Source organism: Acomys minous, assembly GCF_964271855.1.
Source record: "Acomys minous genome assembly, chromosome: 11".
Classification (NCBI taxonomy): Eukaryota; Metazoa; Chordata; class Mammalia; order Rodentia; family Muridae; genus Acomys; species Acomys minous.
In genome coordinates this window covers 8,049-19,037 of record NC_140492.1, presented here as the reverse complement: position 1 = coordinate 19,037, position 10,989 = coordinate 8,049, and the positions used below count along the sequence as shown (strand labels likewise).

General features: G+C 39.8%; 1 protein-coding gene and 1 pseudogene across 2 annotated transcripts; both read right to left on the bottom strand.

The window, feature by feature from the left end:
- Positions 1-2,156: 2,156 nt before the first annotated feature.
- LOC311608656 (melanoregulin-like) lies at positions 2,157-2,989 on the bottom strand (annotated as a pseudogene). The gene has a single exon. The product of its transcript is annotated as a melanoregulin-like (transcript).
- A 3,206-nt stretch (positions 2,990-6,195) lies between these two features.
- On the bottom strand, positions 6,196-7,125 carry LOC311608646 (olfactory receptor 4C12; the record flags this gene model as incomplete). The annotated part of the gene is made up of 1 exon (XM_084801219.1): positions 6,196-7,125. The coding sequence occupies one exon, from the start codon at positions 7,123-7,125 to the stop codon at positions 6,196-6,198; it is 930 nt and encodes a 309-aa protein (XP_084657345.1).
- Between the last annotated feature and the right edge of the window lie 3,864 nt (positions 7,126-10,989).

Genomic DNA, 10,989 nt, shown 5'->3' with positions numbered 1-10,989 from the left:
ATATCCGCAGGCTAATTTTAAACAACGTGAAGCAGAGATTAAGCCCTAAATATTAAAAAAATAAAACTTTTACCTTACTTACTAAACTAGGAAGAATTTCCCTGAAATACATCTGTTAAATTAGTTTACAATATATTAATGTATGGAGGACACGTATTTCCTAGTAAATATTTTAAACTTGGAGTACACACACAAAAACAAAACAACAACAACAAAAAAAAAACCTTCTCGGGATATGAAAATGTTCAAGTCACAATCCCCTGAACAGACTAACACAAATTTATTTTCAACCTGAAGTCAGAAGTGCAAAATCATTCAAAAATAAAAATATCTCTATTGTTCTCAGTGGTGTACAGATGAAACCCACAAGTCTTTAAAGGCTTTTCAACAAAACGAGCCACCATCTCTTGGCAAGCTCCTTGCTTATGATCTCAGGAAATGAGGCTTCTCGTTCTGTGAGCAATCAGTGGGCACTGTTAGCATCAGCTCCATTTTGAAAATTGTCTTGAGACTGATAGAAGACCCAGCGGTGATCTCTGTCAGCACCTCGCTGTCTGCAGGTCTGCACCCCAAGGTCACTAGGCAGGTGCAAGCCTCAGATTCAAGACTGGAAGTGGAGGCCAAACATTCCAGTCTACGGGTGTACTATTCCTCATAAGGCGCCAAGGGCTTTTGGACGAGAAATGGGGCAACAGGTAAACACAAGGTAACTGGGTAACCTGGATTAATGCTGCGGCTTTAGGGCGCTTGCAGCAAAGATGAAGACACTTAGCTGCAGGAAGTTCTGCTATCCAGGCTGCACATCTACACATTTCTATGGTCTGGTTTACCTATACTTAAAAAACAGGAAAAAAAAAAACCCAAACCCAGTGCTCAAAGTGATGCCCCGAACAACATCCCAGCCACTGCATGATGTTTCCAAATCAAAGAGGGATCATATGTGGCCTAGAATCTTGTGAAATTTGGGGCATTTTGTCTAGTATCGCATTTAACAATGATTTACTTCAAAGTTGGTGAAGTAATTGAGGGCTCAGCTACACCTTTCTCTGCTAGTCATGCTATTTTGCTGGTTAGAGAACGCCAGCCCTCTAGGGGATGAATGACGGTAGCTTACATGACCAACGAAGCTTTGAGTTCTTGGAATCTGACTATCCAGGAAGAACTGGACACCGACCAATTCTTTTTTTTTTTTTCTTTTTTTTTTAATTTTTTTCTCCTTTATTAATTTATTCTTGTTACATCTCAATGGTTATTCCATCCCTTGTATCCTCCCATTCTTCCCTTCCTCCCATTTTCCCCTTATTCCCCTCCCCTATGACTGTTCCTGAGGGGGATTACCTCCCCCTGTATATGCTCATAGGGTATCAAGTCTCTTCTTGGTAACCGGCTGTCCTTCCTCTGAGTGCCACCAGGTCTCCCCCTCCAGGGGACATGGTCAAAGGTGAGGCACCAGAGTATGTGAGAAAGTAATATCCCACTCTCCACTTTACTGTGGAGAGTGTTCTGTCCATTGGCTAGATCTGGGTAGGGGTTTAAGGTTTACCGCCTGTATTGTCCTTGGCTGGTGCCTCTGTTTGAGCGGGACCCCTGGGCCCAAGTCTGCCTATCATAATGTTCTACTTGTAGGCTTCTAGAACCCTCTGGATCCTTCTACTTTGCCATTCTCTCATGCTTCTCTCATCTACAGTCACAATAGGATGTCCTCCCCTCTGTCTCAGTTTCCTGGTGAGTGAAGGCTTTCGTGGGACATGCCCCTTGGGCTAATATGCAGATATAAGTGAGTATATACCATTTGAGTCTTTCTGCTTCTGGGTTAACTCACTCATTATGATCATTTCTAGCTCAATCCATTTATCCACAAATTTCGGGAATTCCTTGTTTTTAAAAGCTGAATAGTATTCCATAGTGTATATGTACCACAGTTTCTTTATCCATTCTTCTATTGAGGGACACTTAGGCTGTTTCCATGTTCTGGCTATTATGAATAAGGCTGCTATGAACATAGTCGACAAATTTTCTTGTTGTGTGCTGGAACATCTTCTGGGTATATTCCAAGGAGTGGAATAACTGGGTCTTGAGGAAGCCCTATTCCCATTTTTCTGAGATAGCACCAGATAGATTTCCAAAGTGGTTGTACTAGTTTGCATTCCCACCGACCAATTCTTTTAACCTCCTCTCTGGGTCCCCAGTCATCGGGTGTTTTAATGTAATGCCAGGCACTCGTAGGCAAAGGTCCCGAGGAAGACCATACGAATGGCTCACTTGCAACTGCAGGCAGATGTCTGACTTTGGTAAACAACTGTGTCGTGGTGAAAGAATTCTGTCCTTCTGGTCCTTCCTCTAGGGGCTTGGAAATGGAAGGTAATGCGGTTTCTTCTGGCCGTCTGCCAGGCACGGGACCCCAGGCTTCTTGGGGTAGGTTCGGCTAGAAATCTTAAAGAACTCCTCAGTGGCATCCAGAGCAATGAGACGATCCACAACCAAGAGATACCTCTCGGAGAGCTCTCAGCTGGCGGGGAAGATAGAAGGTCTCTTGCGCCAGTTTCAGCAGCATCTCTCTGTCCTTTCTCGTGTTTTTAGAATCACTCATGGGTGCTGAGCTTGGCCACTGACAGCAAGGAGTCTGCCTCCCTTTGAAAACCCAAATCTTCTAAGATTCGCCTCCACCTGTTTCTCACTTCCCGGAGCATCTGCCTCAGGGTGTAGATATCATAGTTGAGTCTTTGCCACTCCTCTGAGTCTTTGGTCTGCTGGTTATGAATGACTATCAGATTGTACAAGATCCTGTCATCATCGGCCTCTGTGTGTGACACATCATGAGGCATGCTCTATAAGTTCTTTTCATCGTCCCTCTCCAGGGTCGCTCCAAATGAGGAATATGGATTATTACCACTGACCAGCGCGGCTCCTTCTCTGGCTGTACAGACTCCTCCATGCACCGGCACAGGCAGCAGTAGCAGGCGCTCGGCAGCCAGCGACACAGTCCCATGTGGAGTGAGGCGGGGATGGAGCCGGGCGCGCTGGCGACTGGGGGGGCGGGGGCGGGGGGGGGGGAGTGCTGCCGGGTCGTCTTGGTTGGGCATCAGGCCACAGCCAGGCAGGGGGACGTGAGGCTCGCAGTTTCTGCCCGAGCTTTTTCCCTCTCTCTCTTTTAATTCCCCGGTTCTTTTTTTCTTTTTTTATTATGTTTCTTTTTTTAACATTTATGTGTATATTATTACACATGAATAAAATAAACTACATACAACAGGGAGAGCCACAGGACAATGAGGAACTATATAAATGTTACATTCATAGTGATTTGGCTATTTGTATTTGGCAAACTTAAAGTAAACCTCTTTCCTATCTTGTTGGGTCTAAATTTCTGAATAAAAACCAGTATGTATCATATCTCATCTCTATTAACTTTAAAAAAAATCTATATTGACATAAAAACATCTTAACCCCTAACCAGCTAAGTTTAATTGTAAGACTAAACTATCTGGTCTTCAACCCCACCAGAGACTTGAGAAGGAATAAAACCTAAATACCTGAATGAACCAGAAGTTCAGGTTAGCAGCTTCCAAAATGAAAAAAATGACAGAAAGTTTGTCTCAACAGTCATCCAACACTCTCTAAATGTTGGAGCATCATCTTTGGCCTTCTGGCCCTATATATCTGACAGACATATTTGCAAGGCAAGAACTCATCAGGACCCTGTTCTGGCAGAGTTCAGCCATAGACTTGCCTGCATCTAAGCTGGCCCATTTTTAGGCAGAATTCTCTCTGTGACATAAATGAGGACATTTTGCCCAGTGACTGGTTTGCCACATTTGAAGCCAACTCCATAAAGAGGTTCTTCGGTGCTCATCATCTTATTTGATGTAGGCTGGGTATTGCCAGGAGTTCATGTATCTTGTTGTCAAAGAATCTTTAGAATACTAAAAACATCTTTAAATGCCATATACTATAGGTTTCTGAGGCTTTTGAAGACATTATTTAACTATTTTACCTTATATATCTATAGAATCATATCTATCTGTTAGACCTAGGATATATATTCTTGTGATAAAATTAGACTAATATTTGAAATGACCATGATTTGCATCAATACACAAAATTCTATACCAATGAATTAAAAATAACCTTATTTGTGAGTAACAATTAAGGCCTTGACTTGAGTAGATTCAATAATCTACTTTTTGTTCTATCCTCCCTTCTATATTTCTATATCCCCCTTTCTTTCTTTTCAGTTTCTATCTCCTTACTTACAAAAGAAAGATAAAAGAGAGACCCCTGTGAGTCCAACCTAGTTTTCTCTCTGTAAAAGACCCATAACAGTTTATAACCAACTCCAGATGAAAATAAGCATCTGTAGACCAAGAGAGCAAACAGAAACCTACCCAATCCCCCTTAGAGGAAATGGGATGTTGTTCTCTTAAGATTTCTTCAGGCTGATTTAGGGTGAATAATTTCTTTGAATGCTCCCCAAAATTGGGGAAAATTGTTAGCGAGCCAAGGATAGCATTTGTGGTCCATTTTCTAAATGTTGAGAAATTCCAGGCTTACTAGGAGTCCTGTGTGAGACAGTCTGAAGTGCTGGACCAATTGGGATCAGAAGCTTTCTACAACGCTGTCCTGGAAGCTGTCCTGTTCTTATGGGTAACAGCAACTGAGGTGTCTGGGGCTGAAACATAGAAGATGTAGGATGTCAACATCTACCATGCTAAGAGGAATGAATCCTGTCAGGTCTGAGCCAGCATCAGTGTCTGGTTATTTTGTTGTGAAAACATAATTTCTCACAAGCATTATACAGTTCTAACATTATACTTGAATGAGATGTGCAGGATGCACAGAGCAACTAAGGCTGGTTCTCTGCTCATTGTCTGAGCAGAAGTAAGACATCTGCAAATCTTCCTTCAGGCCATGCTAAGAATACCTCTAATAAGTCACAGAGAATCTGTTGCCAACATGAAGACTTGTCTATGCATAGACATTTGTATCTCAGCCAGTCTCAGAGCTATTCCCATGTAGTGGGATTAGCAATATAGGTTACCTGATGTTCTGCAGTTTGAATTCTTTACATTCCGATTGCAGCCCCTCACTCATCACCTCCTGATCCCATCCCCTCCCATATACCCATTCCCTCCCTCCCCTAGTTCTTAGAAAGGGGAGACCTCTTCCCCTAATGTCTGACCTCAGCTTATCCAGTGTTCTCTCTATTACCTGTAACCTCTTCCTTAGTGGCCTGGCAAGGCCACCCTGCCAGGGGGCAAGTAAACAACATTAGGAAGCCCGAGTTCATGTCAGAATTGGTCTCTACTTCCCATATTGTGAGACCCACAAGGAGACTGTGCTGCCTATCTACTACATCTGAGCAGAAGATCTAGGTCCACATCCTACATGGACTTTGGTTGGTACATTTTTATCATCCATCAATACCATCAGCATCTGAGTGAAATATTTAAACCTTATTAACTTATTAAAAGTGTTTCTTTTGTACCAGCTTCTATCCAAACCTTAGAAGACACAATGAGCTCCATTAGTCAGTGGACAACAATGAAGCCTTTCTAAGTTATTGGAATCCCAGTATTCTTGGAGGAACCTACTTTTAAATATATATGCATTTCTAGAAATTTGTCATATAAGATGTTTTTACTCTTCTATCATTAATACCCTAATAAAATTAATTACTATGGATAAACTTCATCTGTTCAAGTCAGGGATACTTTGAGGTCTGTCTTCTGATTGAATTTCAACTTATAAAATATAAAGTCAATGGAAAGCTTTTATGTATAAAATGAACAGTATATCTTTTGCTTTACAACCAATATTTAATAGACAATACAATTTCAAAAACAAAGAATTAATGTGGGTCCCAGGATCTAAAGTAAAAGATCACTTTAAAATGTTACCTTAATTAATCAACAATGATCAGCATGAAATATTATATAAAATTATCACTTTCAAAACAAATTTCTAGATTTATGCTGTTTAGATTCCAGAGGGGCTTTAGACTTTCCATCATTTTACAAATATTTGCTGATTCAGAAGCAATTTGCTGTGATGATAGACATATGAGACAGGAGAACATAAGTATGATTGTCTGCAGAAATAGCTATTATAGCATTATAGTTGACATTCTCATCTCTAGAGAAAAAAGACAGTGGCTGGGATTTCATGTGTGTCCTCTGTGTGTAAAGTTCAATGACATGTTTAATTGTTGTCTGAAGTCACTTTTCTTCTCCAGAGTTTCTTTATTGCATTTTTTACCTCGGCATTCCTGAGAGTGTAGATTAAAGGATTGAGCATAGGGGCCACCATTGTATAAAAGACAGCAACAGCTTTATCAATTGGCAGAGTGATCACTGGGCGTAGGTATACAAATATGCAAGGGATAAAGAATAAAATGACTACTGTGATGTGAGATACACAAGTGGAGAGGGCTTTGCACCTGCCCTCCAAGCTGTAGTTCTTTAGAGAGTGCAGGATGATCACATAGGATCCCATCAAGAGGAGGAAGTTAAACAGACAGATGAAGCCACTATTGGCAGCAACAAAGAGACCAAGGGTGTGTGTGTCCATACAGACAAGTTCCAACAATGGGTACAAGTCACACATAAAATGGTCTATGATGTTGGGGCCACAGAAGGGCAGCCAGACTGTAAAGAGGATCTGAATAGTCGCATGGAGAAATCCTCCAGTCCAGGCTACTCCAACCAGAAGGATGCAGAGCTTGTAGCTCATGATGGTCATATAGTGCAGAGGTTTGCAGATGGCCACATAGCGGTCATAGGCCATCACTGTCAAGAGGATGATCTCAGTAGCACCAAATATGTGTTCTGCATAGACTTGAGCCATGCATCCATTAAAGGAGATGACTTTGTTCTCTTGAAGGGAGTCCACAATCAGCTTTGGAGCTGAAGAAGAAGTGTAAATTGTATCTATCAAGGAAAGGTGGCTCAGGAAGAAGTACATTGGGGAGCTCAGAGCCTGGCTGTTGATGATGGTGACCACAATGAGCAGGTTGCCTGAAATTGTTACCATGTACAGAACCAAAAATATCGTGAACACTACTTTCTGCATTTGGGGGTTCTGTGTAAGACCCATCAAGATGAATTCAGTGACATTCCTGTTACTCTCCATCTGTGTGGTATGATTAGTTTTATTCAAAATTCAAGTGAAAATATTCTATCTTCAGGAAACATAAAAAGAGAAAATCATAGTGATTAAATAGTCCCCAAATTCTAATCTTAAGAATTCTACCATGTCACAGATGAGACCTAGTTGCCCAAAACTCCATAGAAAAAGGTCAAACATTTGCTTTGTTGACTTTCCTAGTCTTTATTTTTTTTTATTCAAAAGAATTCTTAAAAGATATGGAACACCCCAAAGGAAGGATCTAATTTCCTGCAGTCAGAGGAGTAATTTGCAAACTTGACTTTTACATTGGAATGATGGAAAACAGTGATCATTAGTGGTAAAAATATTGGAGACTAGCAAGACACCTAAGTTATAACATGTTAATAGTCTTTCAACACTAACTTATATAACTAATTATATAAATTAAGTAAATTTATTATATCCTAGTTGTGTAAATGTAACAGAAGCAAAATTACAATGATTATAATTCTTCAATTAGTAGTTGAAGATTCTGTTCTTTACATGTATATTTCAAGAATAAAATTAAATTTTGAATTTTTCACATAACATTTTATATAGGCTGTGAATCACTGATGTTAAAACACAAGTATATATGTTCCCTTTCCTTCACATCTTTGCAGAAATGGATGGAAAGGAGGCAATTTTTAAATGAAATAAATCAAATGTCAATATCACATATTCTTTCTCATAAGTAAATGCTAAAACCATCATCAATCTAAATATACAAATAGAACTGTATACAAATAGGGAGCTCAAGAACAGGTAACAAATAATTAAATACTCAAAGACAGAACTACCACAAGTTCCACATCACAGTTGGATGACTGCTGTTCACAATAATCTATATGTTTTATGATGCCCTGAGTGGAGCTCCAAGTCCCCAAATATAAAAAAGGCAACAATAAGAGGGAAATATTTTTTAATTAATTTATTCATATTACATCTCAGTTGTTAGCCCATCCCATGTATCCTCCCATTCCTCCCTTCCTCCCACTTCCCCCCTACTCCCCTCCCCTCTCCTAAGTCTGTGTCTGAGGGGGACCTCCTCCCCCTGAATATGCTCATATGGTATCAAGTCTCTCCTTGGTGACCTATTATCTTTCTTCTGAGTGCCACCAGGCATCTCCATCCAAGGGACATGTTCAAATATGGGGCACCAGAGTTTGTGTGAAAGTTAGATCTCCTTCTCCACTCAACAGTGGAGAATGTCCATCGGCTAGTCCAGGTAGGGGTTCGAGGTTTACTGCCTATTTTTTCGTTGGCTGTTGCCACAGTTTGTGGAGGACCCCAGGGCCCAGACTCACCTGTAGTTTTCCAGGACCCGCTGGATCCTTCTATTTCCTCTTTCTCCCAGGCTTCTCACACCTAAAGTTTCAATAGGATGTCCTCCCCTCTTACCCACTATCCTGGTAGGTACAGTTTTTAAGGACCCTGATTTGATCAGTACATATTGGTACATGTGTTGAAGTACATATTGTATCTTTTTAATATCTGCAATTACTACATGTTAATAAAAAATAAGGCAGAATCTGGAGGCATAGCTCAGTGTTTAAGAATGAATGCTGTGCCTGCAGAGGTTTCAGTTCAGTTCTTAGAGCCTACATCAGGTGCCTCACATTCAAATACAACTCCAGCTCCAGGGAATCCCTTGCCATGGAAACATGCACTACATGTGCACATACACACAAATACACACACACAATTTTCAAAATACAAAAGCATAATAATGCTCTACGGTCATTCAAAACATATACTGAAATTTTTAAATAGTTAAAATATTGAGGGTATTTGCTTAAGATACAAGATTATAGGTTACTTGTTATTTCATTCTTTAATTTTTCATCATTTTCCAAATTACTATACATTACATTATTACTTTTATGATCAGAAAATAATTTTTATTTCTATATTTAGTCATATATTGAAAACATGAATATTTAAGCCTAGTAAAATATGTCACAACAAATATAAGTGATTGTACGTTAACACTGTGGAAATCCAAGAAATAGCATCTAAATATAACTAAAAGATAATGGAATATTCTCATAAAACTGTGATTGTCAATTTACCAAATGATCATAGGGCAAAGACAGGAATGGGCACTCGGGATAGAAGATGAGATGGCCCTGACCCCACACGCAACACTTAGAATCATTCTGGGTGTCATGTATATGCAACAGTCAAGTATAGGCTCTCATTTGAACTAATCCTACTAATCAACAATTTATTAATGCAGTAAGTTGAAAAAAGCTTGAATAATCAACCAGAATCATCTTAATACAAAATCTGTTTCATTTACTTGATGAAGAATGCAGATGTCACTCAAGCTTCCCAATATTATTTAAAACTGTTTTGTTATTATCAGTATTCACTCTTTCCTGGACTTCAGTTTGCTTTTTAAAAAAATATCTTCGTATATTCCTGACACACCAGAACTGTGAGGAGTGAGATGAATTGTCCCCATCACATGTGGAAAGGAGATGTCTTTCCAAGTGACCTCAAGAATACCTCATTGACACATGGACCTTACAGCTCTAAGCCCAGGGTTACAGCCTCCATTCCAAACAGCCCAAAGTACAAAGAATCCTCTCAGGAACAAGAACCTCTAAGAATAAAATGGAATGCATTTTAAATTGCCAGGTCTTCTCTAGAGGAGTTAATCCTTAGGATAGCAAATACAAGACTAATATGTTTTCATAACTACTCAAATGTCTGCACCAAACTCATGTCTTATAATAAAAACCACATATAAAATCAAAACCCTGACTATCATCATTAGTTCAGTTAATAGTTCTATTTCCTGCAAATTTTGAGTAATCTGAATATATTCTAATTCTCTTTTAAAACACTAAGATTACTTTTTTCCCTCACATCATGCAGACACAAAGACAAACTGAACAACTCAACCATATGTCAAAACTGATGTCTTTGTTCTTCAATGGCAGGTTAAAGGAATAATGTTTCATACCCTGCACTGGTTGAAAGACTAACACACACCCTGTGGGACGTGCAAAGGAGCAGGGAGAGATTGATGTTCCACAAAAGATGTCAATGGGAGGCAAGGATGTAAATGGACAACCTCATCCCGCACTAAGAAAACCATGTAACTTATTTAAATTCCCATGCTCAGATATTCTGACAGGAAGCTTTTATTGTGCTCTGCTTTCCCATCTTTGAGGCAGCATACCGAGGCTTACATGCCCTGCACAGGCTTCCTGTGGGACGTCCTTACACTGAGCACTGGCAGTGCCCTTGGCACTCTACTAAGTAATTTGTGTGTAGTATTTCACCTATTCCTCACGACAGTGTCAAAGGGTTTAGACACATTTAAATGTGAATTTTAAAGAAAAGAAGACTGTGGGTGAAAGGTAAACAACTTACCTAAAGTCCCAGTGATAAAATGTAGAGAACCCTGGATCAAAACCCAGGATGTCTGAATCTAGCTCTTTAGCATTTACTCAGTTGCCGGTGTCCCCAACACAGATCAGTTCACTTTGAGGGTCAGCATTGCAGAGAAGTGACTTGAAGACACTAGATGTGGTCACAGGAAACCTCCACAGTCCTCTGTTAAGCTCCAAAAGAAAGCCAGATGGCAAGGAGTTCAGGTCTCCAGTCTGCAAGACTCTGGAACCGTTCTACACTAGAAATTCTTGAGTACATTGTATTTTATCAACTTATACACACTTTAAAGTTGAATGCTCAAGGGATAGACAGGTGGATTTTAAGGAACAAGAGCTTATTAGTCTGTGACAGAGGACAAGAACAGCCTAAGTATGCTAAACCGTAACACTGATATTTTCTGTCTGAGCATCTTAAATTTCTTAGGATGATACAATATAATACAAT